The sequence below is a fragment of the Chanos chanos genome, chromosome 3 (genome assembly GCF_902362185.1).
Source record: "Chanos chanos chromosome 3, fChaCha1.1, whole genome shotgun sequence".
NCBI lineage: Eukaryota > Metazoa > Chordata > Actinopteri > Gonorynchiformes > Chanidae > Chanos > Chanos chanos.
The window spans coordinates 8,759,606-8,785,000 of NC_044497.1; the positions used below are offsets into that span (position 1 = coordinate 8,759,606).

At 41.8% G+C, this 25,395-nt stretch overlaps 1 protein-coding gene across 3 annotated transcripts in view; it reads right to left on the reverse strand.

Annotated features, from left to right (window-relative positions):
• Positions 1-954: 954 nt before the first annotated feature.
• The window catches only part of tmx3b (thioredoxin related transmembrane protein 3b), a 25,892-nt gene continuing 1,451 nt past the window's right edge, over positions 955-25,395 (reverse strand). For all 3 annotated transcript variants that reach the window (XM_030768448.1, XM_030768450.1, XM_030768449.1), the window contains exons 4-16: positions 25,072-25,195; positions 24,000-24,045; positions 21,982-22,062; positions 21,148-21,247; positions 19,866-19,943; positions 19,423-19,489; positions 12,347-12,445; positions 11,708-11,765; positions 11,392-11,445; positions 8,611-8,667; positions 4,743-4,872; positions 3,653-3,721; positions 955-1,257 (exon numbers count right to left, since the gene is read on the reverse strand). In XM_030768448.1, the coding sequence (XP_030624308.1) occupies positions 979-1,257; positions 3,653-3,721; positions 4,743-4,872; positions 8,611-8,667; positions 11,392-11,445; positions 11,708-11,765; positions 12,347-12,445; positions 19,423-19,489; positions 19,866-19,943; positions 21,148-21,247; positions 21,982-22,062; positions 24,000-24,045; positions 25,072-25,195 (1,242 nt within the window). In that variant the 3' untranslated portion in view covers positions 955-978. The remainder of the gene's footprint in view (positions 1,258-3,652; positions 3,722-4,742; positions 4,873-8,610; positions 8,668-11,391; positions 11,446-11,707; positions 11,766-12,346; positions 12,446-19,422; positions 19,490-19,865; positions 19,944-21,147; positions 21,248-21,981; positions 22,063-23,999; positions 24,046-25,071; positions 25,196-25,395) is intronic.

Consider the following 25,395-nt stretch of genomic DNA (forward strand, 5'->3'; position numbering starts at 1 on the left):
GTTCTGATATCTTTTGAAACAGAACAATGAAAAGAGATTTCCATATTAAGAGCACGGAAAAAAAGAGTTCTGTTCAAACAGAGAATTTGGAAAGCAAAAGGAAATAAAACTTTGATATCAATTTCATACATATTTGCTAAGGTCGACACAAAACATGTAGTTTTTCTTCTTTCTTCTTTACTTTTTTTTTTTGTTGTGAGTCCTCTGTCAGAAGAGGTCTACTACAAGTTGGCTTGCTTGCACAGTGAGAGAACATTCCGGAAGGACAATGAATACCACCATGTTTCAGGGGGTGATCTCTCCAGTCAATAATTTTAAACCAGACGAAATAACGACTGTTCAGATGTACCCAAACTACACGTTAAAACCAGCAACAAGAGTAGACTTCAAACTTAGCATCTGAATTTATCTAATGACAAGTATTTCTGAATATCTCTATCTCAAGAAAGTTAGGGCTCCTAAATGGGTAGGCTACATACAGAATGACCTATCTAATCCATCTAAACTCACTTCGTACAAGTATTTTTTTTATTTGCTTTTTTTTTTTTTTTTTTTTGGTTTGATCCCCTCCCGGTCTCGACCGCCCCCCCTCCCTTGCTCTTTAAGAAAGGCCAGAGCGTTGGACCGCTCATGGGAAAACGATGCCGAAAACTACAGCTTGACGCTCCCTTGTCCACATATCATTCGTTTCATAAATAAAACTTTGGAAAACAATGAAAACAAATAAACAAACAAACAAACAAAATATCAAATATCCCTAAAAATCACACAAAGGGAAAAACAAAACTAAACAAAACAAAAAACGGGAGGAGAGAGGTGAATCAATAAAATTAAAAAAAAAAAAAAAAACATCAAAAACTAAACCTGTAACCACTGATATGTCCTTAAGTTCCACATCACCGTACGTCACTCATACTCCTCCTTTCTTTTTTTTGTTCCTTCTTTCTTCCATTCCGACCCCCCCCCCCCCCCCGATCCTTAATCAGTCTTCTTTTCCACCGCGCTCTTCTCGTCCCTTTCTACCTCTCCCTCCTCGTCCTCCGGGGCCTCCGGTTTGCCGGCCTGTCGGCGTCTCTCCTCCTCCTCTTCCTCTTCCTCCTCTTCCTCGTCGGTCAGGCCCTCCCTCTTCATCATCTCCAGCTCCTCGGCTCCGTCGTCGGACTCGGCCGTGCAGATGCCGTAACACATGAGGCTAATCACGCCCAGTGGCAGACCAAACAGGAAACAGCCCAGCACCGGAGAGCTGCGGAACACCGACTGAGAGAGAGAGAGAGAGAGAGAGAGAGAGAGAGAGAGAGAGAGAGAGAGAGAGAGGGAGAGAGAGAGGGAGAGAGAGAGAGGGAGAGGGAGAGAGAGGGAGAGGGAGAGAGAGGGAGAGGGAGAGGGAGAGATAGAGAGGAGAGATTGGGGTGAACCAAGGCAAATGGATATTTTTTTTTTTTTTTTTAAAAAAGGAGCGCAGAGGTGAGAAATGAATAAAGTGCAGAGAGGACAGCACAACGTATGAAGAGTAACGAGGGGAGTGGGAGGGACGCAGGAGAAAAGAGGAAGAAGAAAAGAGAGAAGGAGAAAGAGATTTATGTCCGCCGCAAACACAATACAGAAGCGCACTCCTGTACAATACATAAAATCCCTCGGACTTGACAAGGCAAATTAATTCACTCAAGGTCTTAACCACGAATCTTTCTTTTTTTTTTTTTTCTCTCCTACAGCTTACTTTACCTCTCTAGCCTTCCATTCGGCCTCTTCATCACTTCCCCCACCCTCCTCACCCTCATCGCACATCTATACTGGGAACAATGCACCTCTGTCCAGGAAAGTGCACTGCAGGGCCATTTGACTCATAATGCTTCCTAAGATTTGTTGCTGTAGATATGTGTTGGGTACAAACATTTTCTAGAATTAATCACGTGTGTCTAGGAAAAAGAGAAAAAAAAGAAAAACATACCTACAGAATGCTGTAGCTCACTGTCAACTTAGGAGATCCCATTAGAAAGCTCCATATGCTCACTGATCTATTATGATCGCATAATCATCACTATAATTTTTATAACATATATTCTGGTCATAAACTGTTAGTGCACTAAACATTAAGAATAATCCAAGAATGAACTGCAAATTTTTGTATTTAATGTGTCAGTTTCAAAAAAGAAGCTAGTTTTTCAGCAAGAAGCCGACAAGACACTACGTCTGCAGACAGAAGCTACTGAGTCTTGTGGCTGTCATTGAAGGGAAATAGAGTAAAAGATTGAGGATATAGAACATGTTTCATAAACCTGTAGACAGAGCCATGAAGCAGACAGCTGTTAACGGACTTGCCCAGTGTTAAGCAGAATGAGGTAAAGAGAGATGCTCTACACAAACACAACGATATGACTCATTGGGTTTAACGAAGCCACGATAACCCGTTCTGCTGACGTTAGGCGAACAGTGCCATTCAACACTCCGCGTCAAGGTCATGACCAATGGCAACTCAATCGCCATGGAAACCTTAGACACCTCTCAGAGAGTAAACCATATTAGGTCATTCAAAACGACAACCTCCTCAGAGCGGGGGGGGGGGGGGGGGCGGGAGAGAAAAAAAACGCGTTGCAAAAATAAACGGACAATCATCATACTCTTTCACCCTTGAGGTGTCCTATTTTCTAGAACTTTCCCCCCCGCTTCCCGTTTAGGTCAGCATTTTTTTTTTTCAAAATCTAATCTATCATTTTTCTCTTGAATTCAACCCCCATGTCCTCAGCTTCAGGGCACCTTTTGAGTTTAGACATGCTTATGCAATTGCAAATGTTTGCCGAATTATATTATGGTCTGTCGGAGCTCTGTATTTACCGGCGGTTTATCCCTTCAAATAAACACAACTTTACAAGACAAGAAAAAAAAACAAAAAAAAAAAACATCCTCGTTCATTGACACAAACATTCTGTTCTTTTTCCATCTACTCTGAAGCAACTATTTTTTTTTCTCTCACTACCTCCACATTCCTCTCCTTCTTTACCCCACTCTGTGTAATCTCTAAGAGAGGCTTAAACACTTTCAAAAGCAAGCTCTTGTGAAAGCGTCAAGTACGGGAGAAGTGAGGTGAAAGTTCATTCTATTAAAAAGAAAACTCAAATTCCTTCTCTGTCATAGCATATTATAGCAAGGTGAAGGCGTCTTTACTGTGTGTTTCTGTTAGCTGTGCGAAAAAACCTGACTCAGATGAATAGGTCTTTTATACATATATACGGTCCAAAAGAGATCTAGCAGTCGAGTTCACCTTGGACCTCCATGGACCAGCACTGAAATCGATTGCATACTTTTTTGCAGGAGAAATATTCTGAACACAGTTCCAGCACAAGTGCAGGTCATCACCGTGGATCCCTGTATGGTTCATTTAAGGTCTTACTGTTCAGGTTCATGAACCGTTCTCCTAGCAGCGTCTTAAGCGTTCAAACTTCAACATTCACCGAGGCAGTTCTACACATTTGTCCGATGGGCTCGGGTTGAGATATTTTATTTTCATTTGTGTTTTATTTAACCCGACTACTGGTTCCAGCGTGCTTGTTTCAACTAAGACTTTCACCAAGCCATTGGAACTGCAGTTCAAAATACTGTTTTTTGTTTTTTTTAAATGTAGGACTTATGTCATACAGGGTCACGTTCCACTTACCATCACAGTAGACCTGGCGTCATAAGCCACCCGTTTTATTCTCTGGAAGATTCCGTCTCCCCCGTAGGCCTAGTGAAGGCAGAACCAGAAAGTCAGTATTAGTGTTCCTGGACAAAAGCCTCAGGCCTAAAGCCATGTACCAACATTCCCAAAGCAGACTCAGCACAAGCTGGACAGGCTGGCAGTCGCCATAGTAACATGGTCAGTGCCTGTTTATATGGTGGCCTGGTTTTGTTTTGGTAAGTAAAAATAACTTAAGGGAAACGGTGGAAAGCTTTTTTTTCTGTTTAAATTATGGTTTTGTTCAGCAGAGCACTTTTCCAGTAAGGTTTAAAAAAAAAAAAAATTCCCCGCTGCTCTCGCTCATATACATTTACGTTACGCGAAGGCTGAAATTAAACCTTACATCTGAATCAATAATCAAGTCCTAAGGCTGACTGTGAAAAAAAAATATATATATGCACCTGCCTCTCTGCAGAGAAACTACAAAGCGACTTCTGTACTGCATGAAAAGCCTGCTCTTTTAACAGCGGAATATACAATATTTACAACTTTCAATGCTTTGCTCAGCAATTTGAGGGCCGCAGAGGGACTTAGAACAATTTGATAGCAAATAAACGACAGAACCAACAGTAAAAAAAAACAACAACAACAACAAAAAAAAAACAGTTAACTGAAGTTTGATGATCAAAAATCCAGTGCAGGCAACTCAAAGCATTCTAAAGACGCAGCGTTAAATAGTAAAGAAAATGAGGGAAAGGATCGTGGCAGGTAATCATAAAGGGATATAAGCAAAATGACACCAGCAGTATGTAACAGAGAATAAAAGCGAAAAGATGGAAGCAGTGAATGATCTAGAATATGAGTGAAAGGACAATGGCAGGTTATAAATAGTAGAATTCAAATGGAGGGTTGGGAGCAGGTAATAACAGAGAAAATAAGGGAAAGGATTGTGAAAGGTAAAACTAAAGAATACACGTGAAAGGACAACAGCAGTAAATGATGAAGAATACAGGTGACAGAATGGAGCCTAGCAAACAGTAAAGATGACGTTAGTAGATTCTTAAGTAAAGGGCGGGTGATCTTTCACCTGAGCTGAACCATCCAGCACGCTGTTGATGAAGTGGACCAGCTGTTCCAATGTTTCTACTGGCTCGCTGGGTAAGAAATACTGCTCGTTAGATGTGTTGAGGATGATGATGGAGGGGACAGTCACCTCACTGCGAAGAGAGAACCACATGATGGTCAGTATTTCGGTTTTTAAACTGGTCAGTTCTGTTCTTCTGTTGAACGTTAAAGTCGTCTATTTCAAACCTGGACTTTATTATAATGAAGAAAAAAACAAAACAAAACAATGCACTACCATCAAACTAGGCAGATACACCCGTCATCATCGCTACGTGTCTGTACATATGTAAATAAATGGCTCTAACTGTGTTTATCTGTGTATAATCTGTAAACACCGCGACATTCACACAACCAAAAGTCATAAAACCATTAGAAGGCAACAAAAAAAACGGCTTAATTTCTAGCTCTGTCACACGATGGGTCATTTCAGTAAGATCACATTCATCTTTTACAGGCAGAAAAAAAACCCCACTCTTTTTTTATTTAACCGGTATGTCCATCTTTATGTAAATTGGGCACTGGGTGCTGAGCTGAGCCTTTGTGGCTCCGTGCTGGTCACATTTACAGTGACCTTTACAAATTAGAGCAGACAGCAACATTAGAGATAGTCACTGGCACACATTAACTGAGATTAGACAAATACTTAGACAAACACAATTTCAGACAGTGCCGAGTCACTAACTAGCTAAGATGTGATACAGGCTTTTTATGAAGCAGAACTGAGACTGAACACACACAGACACACACACACACACAGACAGACACACATACACGCTTATTATTAGAATATTTCCTGTGTAAAGAGTAAGAAGTGGTCCATTACAAATTCTCATCAGAGGAGATTTGTTAGTAGGGTATTTTATGTCAGGTCTACTGAACAACAACATGCTCTTACAGAGAAAACAGGATACTAAAAGCTTTTCCTTTCCCAGAGACAAGAAACAATGATACCATTACAGTAGGCAAAGCCCCTGAGAAGACGTCATAGCACAGACAGCTTTCTTGTACCTCTAAAGATTCTCTTCATTATTGAGAATGTCCAAGGAGCGGGCAATATATAGGGAACAACCAGCATGAGGTACCTTAAAAGGGAACGGGGCCCACAACAAGACTGCCGAAAAAAACTTTAGCGCACCTCGGCATAGATTCTAGAAGTCTCCAGAACTCTAGTGGAAAGAGACGTGACACTGCTCTTCCAAGAAAAAAAAAAAAAAAAAAGTCCATCACTTTAAGTTTTGCTTCTGGTGGTAGAAAACTCTCACATTCCTGCCAGCACCACTCCAGAATCCCCCCATAAGTACTCAACTGGCCAGAGATCTGGCAAAACATATGGTTTACATCCATTTCGTGTTCATCAAATCATTCAGTGACACCTCAAGCCCTAGAGATGGGGAGCGCAGAAGGACATAAGTGCGTCACAGCCAGATGAACATAATCACTCAGAATGGCATGATATCCATTGGCATTTACCTTGGCCTTTAAACGGCTGAGCAGACCTTAGCCAGGCCAGAAAAACAAGCACCCACAGCATGACAGAGCTGTCAGGACAACGCGTGAAACAAGCGCTTGGGCCCGCGCGTCTCTTTTGGCAGAGCACCACCGATGTGCTCGTCCACGTGTCGAGAACAGAGCGAAGAATGATTCATCTGACAGTGTGATGATTTTTACACCATTCGGGTTGATCTTTGGCTAGGGTTCCATTTTGACACTTCACTTTCAAACTTGCAGCCCGATCTGTGAAGTTCTCTACAAACTGCTCTAGTCTGAAAACCGCCTCCAGGATTGAGACTTGCAGTCGGTTGAGTCAGACTTTGCTGAGAGCAGCATCTTCCCGGATCCGGGGGGGGGGGGGGGGGGGGGGGGGGTGAAACGCGTGGATGCGGTGGTCGAAAAAAAAAAAAAAAAAGGTGCGATTTTCACCCTCAGCTGACCATGGCTGTGGTTTCCCCTCAGATTTCCTAATAAATATCACCTCAGCCACATTTCCTTTTTGGGAACACCAGCAATTTAAGAGGCTCCCATCAAGCGAGCCCCAATAATCATTCCTCTCTGAGTCTAGCTGACTCTGCCTCTAGCCACGGTAAACAGAAAAATTGGAAACAGAATTTTTCTAAATGGTCCTCGGCATAATGAAATATTAGCTGATTAATTTACTCGGGGGGGCCATTCCTGTGTGGAAGCACCTGTTTGGCATCCCTCATTTACTCAACTGTTTCCTTTATGTTGGCAGTTACCTGTGGTTACGGCACAAAGCACCATTTTCTGCCTTTCGCTGTTTGGACATAAACCAGCAGGTTTTGAGGGGAAGCCTCATTAGGCTTTATCTCCCACCATGCATCTAAATTTCTAAATCTAGGCATCGCAGACCAGCCCATAGCTTGTCTGTCTGCGTTTCTGCAGAGGCTGATGTGCAGTAGAGAGCGTCGCGCCCAACGCTAATCTGACAGTCAAACAGGCTTGCTCTTCAGACCGGGACATCATGTACATACGATTGTGCGGATCAAACTCCACAGACAGACAGACAGAAACACGCACATACACACACACACACATATATATATATCCCCCTCTGCCGCCCCAGCCAGACTGAACCGACCTGTGTCAGCTAGCATGAACAAAAAGAGAGAGAGAGTGTGTGTGTAGACAGACAGAATTAGAGAGCTCTAGAGAAAGAGGGAAAGAAAGCAGTGAGAGAACGCGGTGGATATAAAACATCAGATTTATTTTGGTGGAGATCTCCGAGGACGGGATTAGTGGCCATTGACAGACCAGGATTTCATTCCTCAAAGGAGGGCAATTAATCCACAAGCCTAGCATACAAAGCCATCCACAAAATACACACTCACACACACACACACACACACACACACACATGCACATGCACACACGCACACACGCACACACGCGTACACGCACACGCACACGCAGACAGTACACAAGGACACACTGAGTAATCTCTCGTTCATTAATACAGATTCACTGTCACATACATTACTCGCACGACAACTTGTCACACACATGATTACACAAGGAATTTACACAGATTTCCCTTGGTCAGGATGTTCAAATTAATTACGTACTTTGCTTTTAATCATTGTTTTGTGTAGGTCAGTGCCGTGCAACAAATATTCCTATTTAAGGTTTTGTTATTGCTTTTTTTTTGTTTTTTCAATGACAGAACCATGCCTCATCTTTATAGGACTAAAGCAGCAGTGTAGCTGTAGCTTTTCTCAGCCTTGGGTTTCTTTCTATTCACATCCAATATCACTCTTTCTCTATATAACATAACACACACACACAAACACACACACACACACAGTCATTTCAATGTCACCCAGCTGCTGAGTGATATTGTATTTATCCATTATAATGACATACTGGGACAGAGGGTTGCATCCCTCTGTTCCAGTCTCAGGGGTGTGTGTGTGTGTGTGTGTGTGTGTGTGTATGTGTGCGTGTGTTAGCGTGCATTGGGGAAGGTGGGAGTTCATTAAAACCAGAACTCGGTCCAATCTACTGCAGGACTTATACACAGTATGCCACAGTCCCTCGGCACGATGGTATCATATCATTACCAGGGTTGCAGTCACATTCATTTCAGTGGTACGCAACAGAGGGCTAATCCAAACTCTCCCTACAAGACAATGTGTAGGGATTATTATTTTTCGAGCCCAGTGGAGGTGGTTGTGTCAGCACTAATAAGACATCTGAGGCAAGGCAGCCGTCTGGTTGAGTACAGCGTAGGATAGGGTCACTTTTTAATGACTGGACTAACCGTGGCATTACTTACACCCTGGAGAGTTCAGACGACCACTGCACGTTGCACTTACCCCATGATAAGACCATTAATGTAGTCATTTCCATCCATGTGGCCAAACTGGAAGTCTCTGAAAACAATAAGAAACAAAACGATAAGTACTCTCCTCCGCCGTTTTTCGCGACGGAACTCGTATGAAAAAACCGGCAGCGTTTCTTTACGCTATAAAGACACCGGGGAAGCTCGTTGACTTGCTCTATTCAAAATGTTTCAGCGAAGAGCTACACCATTACCAAGCTCTAACAGTCTCCAAACATACACGATGAGACTATAATGGGCCTGTTATCATTTTTGTGATATTTTTATGCTTTTCTTTAACCACAGTAGGGCTGCTGAGGTCATTTTGTCTTTTTTTTTAAGATTCCTGTACTGGGGTGAAAGGGACAGAGGGAGAAATACCGTATTGCAGTATGAACTAAAGAACTAAACCTTAAGAACTAAATCTACAGACTCGATTTGACTGGGCCTCCATCCGTCATCTTCGCTCCTGTGTCGCTGACGCAGGAAAAAAAAACCCCGAACCGAAGACGTCGATCCTGAACTATGAGCTGGGCCTTTATCTAGGATTTGCGACGTGCTGTTTCCATCTGTTCGGTGGCTATTCTGCGGTAAACAAAACCATTTGAGACTGCAGGATCACAACTTTTTGAGTAGAATCTTCGCGACAGAAGTACTGACGAGTCCCATAACAGATACGAGTTAAAACGGTTCGGAGAAAACCCAATAACGTTTGCCATAACCTGTAGTCGTCGCGTTCTCTGCTTGAAGGGCTTTACAAAAGGCCGTGGAGTTTTCAAAATGCCGCATACCAACAGCGCGTTGCCAAACTCATTCCTATTTAAGTGTAGTCTTATCGACTCTACCCATCAGTTTCTTTTATAAATCTCCCAATAGAGAAGAACAACGAGGCTTTTTTGGCTTTAGGCTTTATTGAGAGAGTGGATTGGTATCGTTTTCTGTGTCTCTGAGCACTGCTATCAGCATCCTTTCCCTCTTTCCAAAAGCAAACTCGCGAGTGATTTATCCAAACGATAAAGCTGAAAGGAATTCAATTTGTATCTCATTGTATTCTCCTTTGTCAGGCACGGTGCATTGTGGGAGTCTGCAGAGGGCCCTTAGAGGGAATCTGTTTTTCTCTCTGTGGCAAGACTGATTCAGGCTGTCAGAATGAATGCGTATATTACATTCATATTTAATCACGTCAATATAAAGTGTGTCTGTTTCCTTGAATCCTCGGTAAAACTGTTTCGGTGGCGACACGCAGTCGCCATCAGGCCCAACGGCGCTTTCGAAGCCGTCGTGAGATTATTCGGATCTGATCTGAGGGATTTGTACTGGCGGTCGACTGTAGGGTTTGTCTTTTCAATTTGCATGAAAAAGACTGGAGTGCTCTCGACGATAATGTCACAGATTACATGTGTGCAACACATTTTCAGATTTTAATCAATTAGTAAGTGTTTAACTAAAAGATTTGCTGAACTTCTCAGTGTGTAAATGTGTACGATCGATCATACCTATTCATAAAGTAAACTGATCAATAGGGTTGTTTGTTGTTTAGATGCATTCTAGAGTTAGAGACACACGAGTAAATAATTTTTCTTTGGTTGATGCCATGGATCACAATCCTCTATGTGAGCGCCAGAGAGAAAACTAGGGAAAATAATTAGTATACACATGTTGGGGTTCATTATCAACAGATGGCAAGATCTACATTACAAATTTATCTTTCCTTCAATTTTTTCAACTTTTCTACTCTTAAACACCCTCCCCACACACACACACAATGTCTCTCCTAGCCTGTCACACCGTACCTCATGACGCTCACAAATACAGGGGGAGACAGAGTGAGTATGTGTCAGATGCATGCAAATACATGCACACGCACGCACATGCGCGCACACACAGACACACACACACAGACACACACACACCCCCACACGTGCGCATACACACACACAGACACACAGTATGGCACTGCAGCTAGTGGCAGGGGGTACGCTGAATGCCACCTCTCTAATTACCCAGTCAAACCTGCTCCCTCATTTCTGCTGGCACTTCCCAGCAGCAATGAAGGCAGATCGCTTTCAGACAACCACAGGGGGTTTTCTGTGACTTAACGCAATTAAAACAACCATTTAGTTCAGTTATGTCAAATCAGAAAGTGGATCGCTAATCTCAGTCTGAATCCCCAAAGACAAGCTTCAGAGGAGAAGGGCATGATAGCCTAGCGTTTAGCCTGATAGATGATAGGAATCTGTGAAATTCAATCTGTACTGATGGGTCTGTCTGGAACAAAGGCATGCTTTGATCAAGGAGATTTGAAGATAATTCGGCTTTATTAAAGCAAAAAAGTGCGAGAGTAAATTAAGACGAGTGAGTAAGGAATTCTGTTCTGTGTAAGATTCTGCGTGTGTGTGTGTGTGTGTGTGTGTGTGTGTGTGTGTTAAATGTGGCAACAGTGATACAGACTGATATATGGTTTTCCACAGTGTAACTAGGGCTTGTGAAAAACTCCAAAAAAAAAAAAAAAAAATCAGACTTCCACGAAAAAGAGTAACAAGTCAACAGAAATACAGAGTCACCGATAAATACTGAGGTACAATTTAGCACATACTGTTTTTTTTTCCCCCTTTAATTTCCAGAACACTTTAAAACCCTACTTGTTAGAAAATAACAGGCATGACACCTTGACTGGTGAGAATGGCACCTCATACTTTTACAGCGCATTACAGTATATTTTTGTATATATTAAACACTGCTGCGAGCAACAGTCTTGGACTGCCTTCAGACGTACCTGTTGAAATGTTCCCTGTATTCTGTAGCCACTCTCTGAATAAGACCTTTTAACCTAGTAACACAAGCGAGAGAAAAGAGAGACTTAGTGAGGACATGAAGAGGGAGGAAAAGGCAACACGTGTGGGCTGTTCACATCTGCTCACTTTACAAGCGCTGTACATTTCAGCGCCTGGATTTGTATGAAAAGCAGTTTGAGTAGAAGAGAGCACGATGGCTAGTGAATGAGGTATTGAGACACCCCCCCCCAGCTGTTACCAAAGAAGTGGCAGTATTTGAAATGCGTCTGAGTGGAAGGTCCGGAGTGTTCTTTGTACCTGATGTTTTCCTCTGTTGGCTCCTTTTCATCGATAACTGCAATTGCCACCAATTTACCTGTCCAGAGATTTCAAAATCATATGCAGTCAGTCAAAAGAAAAAGGAGGAGGGGAAATGTTGTCAGCTTTAAAAGCTTTGAGATGAAATATCAACCGTTTCATTGATCACCTCTCTATCTGATATCATTACTGATCTCATCTCACAGGAAAAAACAAAAAAACAAAAAAGGCCTTGTTACAGCCTTGTCCAGAATTGAAAGTAAAATTTCAGACAATTGTTTGACAATTTCACATGAATGCATCACCCAACACTCTTTATGCAGGACACTATTTCATCTCAGCGCCGTGCAGTGCTCTGATTTAAGTCACAGTCGGAATGCTAGTTTGCCCCCAAGTGGAGACTTTTAAATTTGCTTTTTATAGTCTGAACATATAGAGTGGATCATCAGTCTATCACAGGAGAACATGAATACAATGCACAGCATCAATTTGAAAATTTTTGTCTTACCTAAAGTTTTATATTATATAATAATGGCACTTTGTTTTGTTTTTTTATTTAGCCATCGATGCTAAAGGTAAATTAAGGGGGAAAAAGAAAAGAGAAAGTATATACAGAACAGTAGCTGGTTTCGCCTCTACCTGTCTCCCCAAGTTCATAGAGGGTGAATCCATCGATCTGCAAGTAACCCTGGAAACGCTCTCTGTTCACCCAGGAGGAAAGACTGCCATCCTCATACTCTGCCAGACCAAAAAAAAAACAAAAAACCCCACAGTTATCTCAGGTTCATTATACACTGAAGATTGATTTAAATATTTACAGAATACATTGAGGACTCATTTAAATATTTAAAAAAAAAAGCCTTCTTTTGACCTTAAAAAGAGAGGTTTACAAGCCCCGTGGTCTCTAAACAAAGTGCAAAAGTTGAACCTCGCTGACTGAGAAGCCCACGGAATACATTTTTTTTTTAGGATTAAAATTTGATGAATCGCCAGCCAGATCAATAACTGTCCAGAACTGTCTATGTGGGTTTACAATTTGGATATTTGGCCTCAGGGAGGAATATGAATATTAGAGTCCTGGGCCTGTTAGGCGATGGAAACTGCGGTGCTAATTTAAAGAGCCCAGTTTGACAAATGTTTCAACAAATGTTTGCCCTTGGGAAAGATGGTCAGACTTGAGATCCCATTAATGAACGAGTATTTTTGCAAAGGTCCAGGCGTGCGTCATAACAGGGAGACTGCGGAAACGGTCAACCACAAGAACTTATTCCTGGGTAAACTAGGGATGTTAAGGATGGCAAAGTATTTAATGGAACCTTACCATGTTTAAAAAAAATTGTAAGACAAATACTTGAAAGATTTATGCAGACAGAACAAATAAAACTAAAGTGGTGAATACCATTTTTCAAAAAAATTCAGCAGGACAGAAGTGCCTGACTGTTAACAACATGTACAGACACAAACACACACACACCCACACACACATAGACATAGACACACACACACACACACACACACACAGGTACCAGCATCATTATCTATGCTGGGTTTTCCAAAACAGACAGATAAGACCAGTGGAAAAATATAATCAGTTTAACAACATACATTACTTGTTCAAGAAAACCTTCATTTAAAATGTAAATAAGCTATTTTTTCATCTAGGTCATAATATCAGTAACAGGATTCAAATCTCAGATGGGGAAGAAAATATATATATAGCACATCTTAAATAAGCTTTTACCACCCAAAAGAAATCTATTTTGATCTTTCTCTATCTAGCCCTTGGTTTCCCAGAACAGCAAAAGAGAAGAAATAATTAGGTGGTGCAAAGCTGTGAGTGGTGAGGAAGCATTAGGCAGTACTATAAAGGCAGTCAGGTTAACCAGAGCATTGGCTATAGCATTGCAGCTCTCCGTCCGCTGTGCTGGAAGCAAGGATGAGAGAAAGGCTAAAGCCTGGATAGGAGAGAAGCACTGGACCTAAGGGAACACTGCACACAAACCATTATGTACACACGATAGCCTGCACACACACGCGCACACACACACACGCGCACACACACACACACCACGCAATCTTAGCCTCTCTCACCGAGCAGCAAATTACTGTTTCAAGTGCTTTCTGCATTAAAAAAAAAAAATTGCCCAACATAAGGAAGCAAAGCGGTGACACACATTGATGCGCATTTGCATATGAAAAAGCATACATATCTGTACGCTTACTGTTTTAGATAGAGAAAAATAAACAGCTTGGCTATCAATGCAAAGTCTGTCAGATATTCTTGTAGACTGCACCTGCTGACAACGACAAGTTTGTGAACTTCTGAAATGTGTTCCTTTTTTCCGCCTAAAAATGAACAGACAGTTACATTGTCAAATTAAAAAAAGAAAAGAAAAAAAAAAAGAGAGAGTTACTCTGTCATTTATGGAATTTCAAACCTCACACCCAACTGTGAAGTAAGTGCTTTTTTTTTTTTTTTTTTTTTTTTTAAGGGGGGGGGGGGGGGCTAATCCTCTTGACACCATTAAAAGCCATTTATTCCCACACAGTTAGCTAGGCTATCACTAAGCCATAAAACCATTAGCCAAAACCGCATCGGACAACAATGACTCTCAAACAACTGCCTATGCAAAGAGGTTTCACACAGTGTGCACTGTTAATGTTTCGACACCTACTGCACAAAAATCCTCAGAGGTATATGCATAGAGGCTTGCTTAAAGGACTTACGAGGTTCTGAATAAGAAGAGAAAACAGAGGGGGGAAAAGGAGAGATTTAGCCTAAAAGCTTGTCTTTTACAACCATACTGAGAGGTATAAAAACCCGTGGCTACATTCTCCACCTCTGTGCCCTGCCTATGCCAAGAGATTAAGCCATTTACATAACCCAATAACACTGCCTATTTACAGTCCTCTGGTGCCTACCTGAAAACAGTTCATGTTAAATTGTGAGTAATCATCTTTATTCTATTTTAATGCCGTTTTGTCTCAAATTCAGAGACTCGAACGAGTTTAAAAAAAAAAAAAGACACCTACATTTTCAGTTGCATTCTCCAGAAGGATTTTTGAAGTTTGCACAGTGTGGCAAAACCATCAAAGCCTGGCAGCATTATGTCAAATAGGGTTTCCAACAAAGTGGGCTGCCTTTGTTTGTACAGCAAACGGGCTTTTGTGCTTATCCAATCTTAAATATGACAGGTAGCCAGAGCAAGACAGGAATACACAAAAGAATTCAGAAAGAATTCAGGTGGTTCTTTTCAGGTGGTCTGTCAGAGCAGACAAGTAATCTAATCCCTTTATATATATGTGCATGTGTGTGTGTGTGTGTGAGTATGTACATATATATATATATATATATATATATATATATATATATATATATATATATATATATACATGTACACACACACACACACACACACACACATACATACACACACACATATATATATATATTTACACACACACACATATATATATATACACACTCACACACAAACACACATTTCTATATTATTCATTCATATTACATATAACACGCGCATGGATGAGCAGAGCTCAACATGCAAATGCATGCACCAAGACACACATGTACAGACACACAATACACGCATGTGACGTCCACACATTCTGTAAAGAAAAGAAAAAAAAAAACATTTGCGTTCTCTGATGTTCGTTCCTTCATTGTTAGCACAGTCACGCAAAGCGAAAGTTTCGTTGCATCATTAAACTCTTTCAAAGGCCATTCCCACACTGCACATGAGGCTACCACCTACATATCAGCACACAAAGCTGAGGGGGAGATATCCCAGCATGCATGAAAGAATGTAATGTATACTCAGATGGACGTACACCTAGCCCGGTGCTTTTAATGAGTGTCTTATAGCCTTGGAGATAACGTTGCATGCAAATGCTACCCTCTGCATTTCATCTCTACAGAAAGCTAGCCTCATTCTGGCATTCAAGCTGTCATCAACACAACAGATTCTACCCAGCAGCACAGCGGGGGACTTACAACTAATGACTACAAATATTTAAAGGTAAAAAAAAAAAAAAAAAAAATACCAACATTTTTCTTCCTGAGAGAGGACGGATAGAGATAAAGCTTGGCTGTAGTTTGACACAAGGCACTTAGCAAAGCTATTTGTCTTCTCCCTCGTTCAGGGTTGATTTAGGCTCTCCTGGATTTGGCTGAGCAAAACAAAATAACACTGTGTTTTAATCCCTGATCCATGGGATTACTAACTTGGTGGGAAACAGGAAACGTCTGCTAAGAGAAAATTTCTTTCTCCTCTTCTCAAAAAAAAATCCAAATGACTACCTATCTTTCAGAAGACTCATTCTTAATTGGACCTTCGGTTTTATGCTCCATACAAGAGTCTACATGAAAAACAGTTTTGAAATTAAAGCACATTATAATCATAAATTATACTGCGCTAATTATAGCTGTGATATGTGTATATCATTTACGATTTATCGTTGTGACAGTTGAGCGTTAGGGAAGCAGAGGGCAGAATGTGGTTCTGACAAGAAAAGACAATACAAACTTAACAAAAACATGTTTAACCCTGAAATGTACTACTGTTACCACAATAAATTACTGACTGTGTGTGCCTGTGTGTTTGTGTCTGTGTGTGTGTGTGTGTGTGTGTGTTTTAGTGCTGTTTCTCTGGTGCTAGGAGGAACAAGGGAAAGCACAATGCTGAACGTATGAGAAAAACATGTAGAACATTCTATGTCATCCATTATGTATTGAAGCCATAGTCAGCATAAAACACAGGGGATCTTATATGCCAGTGTGAACATTCAATCCAGGACCCGAGTGCTGACAAGGGGAAAGGCCTGCGTAAATACATATCTGAGCAAACCCTCCAGGAACGAGAAGAGTTTTCTTCAAATAAGAAAGAAAAAAAAACACAAGGAAAAGTTCTCTCTCCAATTCCCTCACAGCATTTTCTTACTCCATTACCATGGCAACATTTGACAGACAGGAGACTCTCCACATACAGATTCTGGAGGACTCTGGGGAGGGCGGGCTCTTTGTGGTTCGGGTACACTGTGACGACCCCTTCTTGTTGGGGTTCTGGTGCAGGAAGGAGCCATTTCGCAGTGAGCAGGTGGAACAGGTCCATGTGTTTTGTCGCACTGGGGTAGGGGCGAACCAGAGACGGGGGCTGGATTTTCTCGTCCAGGCTCGACATCGATCGCCTGGTCTGCCTAACGTCCACTACTGGAGCCCCTTTGTACTCAGCCTGTGTGTGGATGCACTTCTTTACCGTTTCCACCTGCCCCCCGAAGTCCAGAGTAAAGGTATAGAGGACATGCTTCAAGAGAACGGGGAACTGGTCCTGCTGCGTTGAGACGGATGGACAGAGGGCGGAACCCGATGTGACTCCATCCATTTTACTTTCACCGCATGATAAAACCGCCACGGAAAAAACCACACCCGCTTTTGCAAATGACAGGACGAACCCGAAGAAAATCTTTAAGGCAGAGACAGCTTTACGCACCGCGGCATCGTTTACTGTCCCGTTTCAACAGCTTTGAAACGGTGCTTAAGTGAACTATGTCTTGATGAGGAGCGTTTTTTTTTTTTTGGCATGACTCCAGAGGACACAGGCAGCACACCCCCACTCCCCACTCCCCCGCCCCCGCAGGAGGGCTTCAGTTTGACCAGCAACATCTACCGCAGACAGAAAAGGTGAATCGCGGTGCTCTTCTGGAAAAAAAAAAAAAAAGAAGAAGAAGAAAAACTCCTGGGAGAGATTCTGTCAAAAGGAACGGTGAAAGACATTCGGAGGGAGACAAAATGGCATCTGCTGGATAGAGATTTTATGAAACCTGAAAAGACACGCTGGAAGACATTGTAATGATTTAAAATAGACTGACATTTACCCTATTCATAATCTGACGAACAAGAGGGATCAAAATGTTAAATAAAAATGCTGAAGTGCAAATGTCAACAAGACTGGGGAGTGAAACACAACAGACACAGCTCTGTGTTCTTCAAAAAAACTTACTCCTCTTCAACATCCCTGACTAAAAAAAAAAAAATGCAACACAATTGTAAGCTTACATTTCAACCGGTGTTTCTCAATCCAAACAGGTTGTTATATGAAAAAGAGCTGACGTCAATAGATTTTGCAACCAATTTCAGACTGCATAATCGGCGAGATCCTAAGCACTATTCATACGACGCTAGCAACTAAGGAGTTCTGGAGATAGATCAATACAGCATACGCGCTTTTCACGTTTCATTATATGAAGAATGAAAGCAAAGAGCACTACCAAGGATTTAATACAGATCCTAATGAAATTTATTCAATAGCTTATAGTAGTGTTCTCTAAGATGACAATGCAAACTACATGAGCATGAAATAAGTCACCCATTTCTTGGTATATTAGTTCATCTATCATCTACAACTGTACAATTGTTCTTCCATCAATAATAAACGCGATTATACAACCTATCTTCTCATGCATTCAATGACATATTGCAAAAAAAAAAAAAAAGATTATTCAGCCGTTCCTCCGCGCGTTCAATCGCCTGACTGTCCAGCCATCCATTCAAGCGCAAAGCTACCTGCCATCAATCAATACACTCATCCATCCGTCCAAAACAGCCATCCAGTCACCATCCATCACCGACTTAGTCACGACCCTGTCCGTCCGCCCCTCTTATTCACACGCTGCGACCTCTGTCTATTCACATATCCCCCCACCATGCCCGCGAGCGTACAGCAAATGGAGTCCGCAGATTACCGCGGCAACATCAGAGGCTGCCCACAGAAGGCCTAAAGGGGCTGAGCTTGCCGGCTCCGCGACACGCAACCGCGTCATAACCGAGGACGGTCAGCCAGAGCGGTCTGTGTGGCTCTGGACAAACACAGCTGGGCTATGACACAGCGGGAGGACAAAAATGGGGTTACGGCTATGCTAACTATTCATTTACTGAAATTCAAACCGCTGCCTTTTCTTAGACGATCCAATTCACATAAAGTTTATAAGGTGTTTGAGTCGAATGTTCAAAGGAGCAACTGCTTGACAGCCTTGTAGCTTGATGACTTACTTTTTGTGACAGGCTTCAAAAAGGGGGGCCTCTCTCACACGAGAGCTATACATATACATAAAGAGAGGGAGAGAACTTTTCCTTCTTTGAGAGTATGAAAGTAGACCTCAGTCACAAGAACTAAAAGACCAAAAAGCTGTTAAATAAGAGGGAACAGAGTGGAAAGCAAAAGAGAGGAAAGATTTTGACTTGAAGTAAACAGATAATTTTTTGCAAAACAAGCTTAATAAATCGATGAAATATGATCAGAACTCCAAAACGGTAACTTTGCACTGACTAACTGCAAAGCCTCAACTGAAAGGGGAAAAGATGGGACTTCACAAGGATCTTTAAACTAAGCGTCAGCAGCAGTGAACACGGTCGAATGTGTTGGCAAACCATCTCTGCTCAATAAACATTCACAGGGCTGTCTCGGTCACTCTATAAAGAAAAATATGGGAAGTCACCCTTTCAATGAATCATCTACTGCTTTCTGAGGGGGAGGTGTACAACTATGGTTTACACATTTATTTTCTAAATCCCAATTCAAGGCAAGAGTTTGGTCTTCTGTGGAACTTTGATTTTTTTTTTTTTTTTTTTTGTCGTGAAACAGTTCAACGGCATGAAACAGTTTCTCAGAGCAAAAACAGGAAGCAGAAATCACACCCACCATCGTACGTGAAGAAGCTCCCATCCTTGAAGACCACCACTGAAGGCAACTCCGGCAAATTCACAGACTAATGACAGAGACACAGAACCAAAAGGAGATGTGATGTCTGTAATTTTTTCAGGTCCAATGAATAGATGTTCTTAACAACAGGCGCTAAATTATTGGGCTCTAATATTCTACTGGCTCGTTTAGAAAAGGGTGGAGAAGGCTTATGTGGAGAAAAGTCGTTTCCTAAAGTAAATTAATAAGAAAACTAAAACTGTCCCCTGAGATAAATTTACTCTACAACAGTCGGTCAGAGTTTAACAAAAAAAAAAAAAAAAAGCAAGTGTAATTTTCCTAAATTCTGTGTGATGTGACAGTTTCATGTAGAGTATGGGATTATAAATTGCAGTAGTAACGCAAAGAGGTGATATGTATTTCAGAAGACAAACAAGTCTCACCTCTGGCAAGACGTCTTCAGAGGCGGAGAAGAAGTAGGTGTAAACGATGAGTTCGGACGCCACGTCGATATATTTCTCCTGGAATTGCAGCAAAACAAGTGCATGTTGGGAAAATTCGCAGGACTTTAAACGTAGGCGCGTTGAGGTCTTCATCGACGTGAGCGGCCTTAAGTGACAAATGATTCGATTGGGCAGACGAGAAATACGGGCGTTTTTTTCCACGGTATTTCTCTTCGGAGCTCGCAAACTATTACCCCTGTAACTTCAAATCAGCATCATTTTATGGGCAATTTTTCACGGCTGTTTGAAAACGCTCGTCACAGGGCTTTTGCAAACCTCGGCCGGCTCCAGTTCGTTTAGAAGAGCTGAGTAAAAAAAAAAAAAAAAACCTTCACGAGTCTGTTTTATGATGCAATCAATACGGCCAATTCTGTCTCTGTAGCACTTTTCACTGACAGCCGTCTGACAATGAAACCCAGATACCTCACAGCTGGACTAGACAGGAGCTGATTACGCGCTGCCGCCGAGCCGAAATATTTCAAAGAAAACTTAAAAAAAAAAAAAAAAGAACAAGGGGGGAAAAGGAAAAAAAAAAACACACACGCACACAATACAACGCTGCAGCATCGCAACTACAGAGCCAACAGATTCCTTTGGTGAAAACCAAACTCAGTTACACTAACAGCTTCATTTAGTAAACATGTTTACTTTGGCGCTTTTTTTTGGCGCATTTAACGCACGCGGCAGATTTTTGGATGTTTCGCTGAGATGGCTCGGGGCCGGCGGCGTTTCGGTGGCTAAAAGAGCGGGAACAGTGTGTCCGGCGGTTGTGTAAGCGATGGAGCTGGTTAGAGGGCTGATGGCCGAGCCTGTCGTGACAGGCACCGCTGCAGTGAGACTGGAGGGGTGGGCACACAGTCACTATTCACAATCCTCTCATGCATTATTCATTCATACACAGACCACACCACCTCACTGCAAACCATGTGTGTATACTATATACAGATATGTTTAAGTTTCTGTGTTTGAAAGACTAATTGTGTGTGTGTGTGTGTGTGTGTGTGTGTGTGCACATCTATGCTTAAGTTTTCATTTTGGAAGGATTATGCTTCCTGAGCACAAAATGGGACTTTAATTACTTTTTTTTTGACGTGTTGAGAGGATTTTGTGGCTTTTCGATATTTAGAGAGGCATGACAGCGGGGCATGACAGTGTGCTTAGGTCTGTTTTCATTACATTATCAGTTGTTGATAGAAAACACAGAGGATTCCAGGAAGCTTACCTTCAGTGGAGATTCACCTCCGACATACACAAACAACACATCGTGTCTCTTCAGAACATGGTCAAACATCTGTCTGCTCGGGAGGGATCGGACCGCTGGCCTACACACACACACACACACACACACACACAAAATAAAATTAATTAACTCTAGCTGCATTAAGTCAGTACATTTGATTTTGCTTTTCTTCAAGTTCATGGATTTGAAAAGGGCTTTTTTTTTTTTAAGTCTCTGGCGCCATCTAGTGGTCATACCAAGTAATATCTATCAGGCGGTGACCCCTGACCTGGCAAAGGTTAACAGAAATTGAAAGGTCTGATTTGACTTTGGGCCTCCTGAACTTTTTAAAACCACAGGCGTGAGCGGCCCCCTGCCCCGGATGATGACTTGCCCTTTCAAATGCACTGAGGTGGAAGATGAGACACCAATCCCCTGGGGGGGGGGGGGGGTGCTTGTCTCCATCACAAGACCACTCGTGTGTTCCCAATATCAACTCGTAGCAGGCCTCTCTAATACAATGTCAGTAAAGGTCTTTCTGGACCACTTTTTTTTTTTTTCCCCTCTCGTTTTCTACAGATGTGATTCATTTTCTACAGATTTTGAGTGACACTGTCTGGGCAAAGGTCCAAAACCAAACATTTATATGTATCTACAACTGCTCTGTCGTATGGATTTAACATCATGCCCTTACAAACTGATTCAGTGTGTGGTACAGCAGTCAGTACACGATCCAAAACATGCCTCTTTATTTCACAAAGTTTCCTGTGTCATTTTTTGTGGCCAGCGCCATCAGAAATGATAAATCACAGGAGGAGAGAGAACCCATGTTCTTACCCGGCGACTCTGTTCGCAAATTCTATGATGTCATCTTTGGTCCTGGGGCCTTTATAAGTATAGGCTAGTTCGCCCTTTAGTCTGAAAAAAAAAAGACAGGGGGAAATGGATCAGCAAGGCAGTGATTTCATACACGTAGCCTGAAATTAAGCAGCGATAGGACAAACGCAAGTACGAGACGCTGTTTATCTATCTGTGCGCTGACTGCGCGGTCAACTGGTATCGGTTTACTCAACCGCCACGTACGCAAATAAAGGACATTACCCCATGGGATCGGTATGAGAACGGTGCTTTATTTGCGGAGCTATTTGTTTATCGCTTGTAAAGAGCTGCGGAGGATGAGAGAGTCAGTTTGTCTTTCCAAGGTGCAAAAGTCAATCTTTCTTTCTCTGAAAAAGTCAAAGGCGAAGACCGCGAAACAGCCTCGTTCATTATATTATATAACTCAACACGCTGCTCAGAAACCAGTGTTTATTCCTCGAGGCCTAAAGCCCAAGACCGAACTGATGGGTTCTGTGTGGGGATCGACTCTGGTTACATTCCTGTTGCATCACTGGTGCAACACGCCACACATACGTCTGTGAGGGTATTGCGGCATGATAAGATATACCTGCACGTGTGGCAAAAAAAAAAAAAAAAAAAAAAAAAAATACCCGTCAAGGGCTGATTGCTAAGGTTACTGCTGTACACAAGACTAATGAGGCCCGGACGTAACAGCACACTCTCTCTCTCTCTCTCTTCGCTCCCCCAGGCATAGTGAGCCAGTAATCCTCTGACAGTACTTACTCTCTACCCCGATTCCTCTCTCCAACACTTAAGGGACTGTTTATAAAAAAAAAAACTGCTATGTCTACAAATAAAATGTAGGAATTGCTTTAAAGTCAGCTCAAATTTCTGTTCTAAGGAAAGTTGAGCTCATAAGTCCAAAGGCCCAAATTTCACTCTGATTATTATTATTAGTCGTAGTAATATTACTAATATTATTATTATTATGATTATTGCTATTACTATTATGCCCATAACTTTCTCCCCTGACAGTTATTAAAAAGAAATCATATCGGAAAATCCTGACCGCCATTTTTTTCCCTCTTTAATGCTGTTGGTTTTCTTCTAATGTGGACTAAAACGAAAATAAAATTGGCTGCTTATTAAACACTGCGCTACCCTGAGGATTAATGACAATAACACCTTTTTTTTTTTCCCTCGATCACAAAGCTCCAGATAAAACAGCAACCCCCCCCACAGGGCGATTACTTGTGAGAGGTGGAATTCTCTTTGGGGTCGACTCACTGACACACACACTCTGCGGTGCTCCAGCCAACTCTCCATGAATAAAGCCAGGGACACACTCAGCCTTGCCTTTATTTGTTCAGAAAAAGAAAGGCACTAATGACATGTGGCAACACAAACCGCACATTCATTAGCACGTAATTAGCTACGGTTGCCAAGGCAGTTGCTACAAGCTGGCTCGAAAAGATGTGGTGAGCATTTTCGAGATTCATTATTTCAGTTCGTTTGTTTCGCTCGCCACACACACACAAAACGAAAAAAAAAAAAGCATGATTTGGAAAAGTGTATTCAAAAAACCACTGCCAAATATGTAAAATGACTATTAACAACGCCAAAAGACAAAAAATAAGAAAGTCATTAAACGTAATATCAAAGGTCCTAGAAAAGTAAGCAAGATGTGCGTGACTGAGTTTTGTATGAGGCAATGCTGATATCAGCATTAAACAAAGCTCAGTGCTGCTCTATCCGTCGGACACTGAAATGCCACATTTAAAGGTCAGTCCATTCTCTCATCCCAAAGCTCACACCTACTAACACACACTTTCCCACACACACTGAAACGGGAAGCATCTGACAGCAGTAAAAAAAAAAAAAAAAAAAACTAAATTCTTCCTTTTTCTCCGCTAAACAGTAATACCACTTCCAATTCCATCACCCATCACAGAAATGCTTTATGTCTGTAACTGTGATATAATTTGAATGGGGTGAAACTGTGAATGAATACTCACAGTTTTATTGTAGGGTATCCCCGCACTCCAAACTCTGACGCCACACCTACAAAGAAAGCATTTGGTAACTTAAGATCCATCATTTCATGGGAAAATGACTACTGTAAACTGTTTTTGCCAAAGAAAACAAACCATTACACACCCCTATCACAAATGATTTTTCATTCGTAATATCTTTTCATTGGTATCGCATGCTAGCTTGAGTAAACGCAAAGCCATATGAGAATTGAAAAAAAGTTTATAGGTGGAGAAAAAAATATGATAAATAATTGTCATCATCAACTGACGTTTAATATCTGCATCAACATATGACATCATAATAAAGAAATAAAAAGAACGAGAACATTGAAAAAAAAACAAAGATCTTTTCTTACATCATTCCAAAAGCACCATCTATCTTTAGAATGCCCTACGTGACCTGCTCCTTATTTTCTACTTTTACTAAAGTTAAGGCATCGCGGTAGAGATAATCCGCCATCTGCTGCTAACAGTGATACCCATAATCCTGTGTTTACACCCTTGTAAACTATCATATGCAGTGCCAATCCTGATTCCTCCCCGAGTGCTCGTTCAGTAATCCAGCAGGCTCCGAGCTGTTCTCACCTGCTTTATGATACTTAAGAAGCATCGTAATTAAACTCTGGCCAGAACTGCGAATCAGAGGAGAGTAGCGCACTCCAGCACGGGGACCGTAAGCCGGCTTCCCTGATTAGCCGGTCTAAGAGGATTGGCTTTGATGAATGATGCTAGGATTCTCTCTTACACGGGCCACTTCGTCGGCCAGGTATAACTGCCCAATTACAAGATCTTACACGGGAGCATGTCCAAGGTTATGAAACACGCCACTAACCCTCAGCCAGTCAAAACTGAAGAAATAGCATAAGACTACAGTAGATCATTTCCCCCCTTAAACACCTTTAAAGTCTTAGATCTAGTTTTGTTTCTTAGGTATATGACACTTGTTGTGAAACACAGGTGGTTATGGCGACAGGGCTCCAGAAGCTTGTTAGCTATACAAATCAATCGCTGCACGTCGGTGACCTGAGGTTTGGTAACTAGGACACACACTCACCAGAATAAGCAGTGGCATCCATCTTGCCAACTCGGACTGGCGAACCAGAATTCTTCAGTTCTGCGCCCACGTCGTGCCAGATGGGTTCCAGTTTTTTACAGTACCCGCACCACGGTGCATAAAACTGAAAATAAACCAGACCAATGATCCATGACCTTACAGAAGAGGACTGTAACCAACATATAACCTATAGCTCACTGTAACCTGTGTGCCTCCCAACTGTGATTTACAGTACACGAGTGTCAAATGAGGTCTTCGGCAGAAAACAAAAATAACACTCCAACAGTGTCCATGGAATTTATTTTAAGACCGTAGTCTCACTGA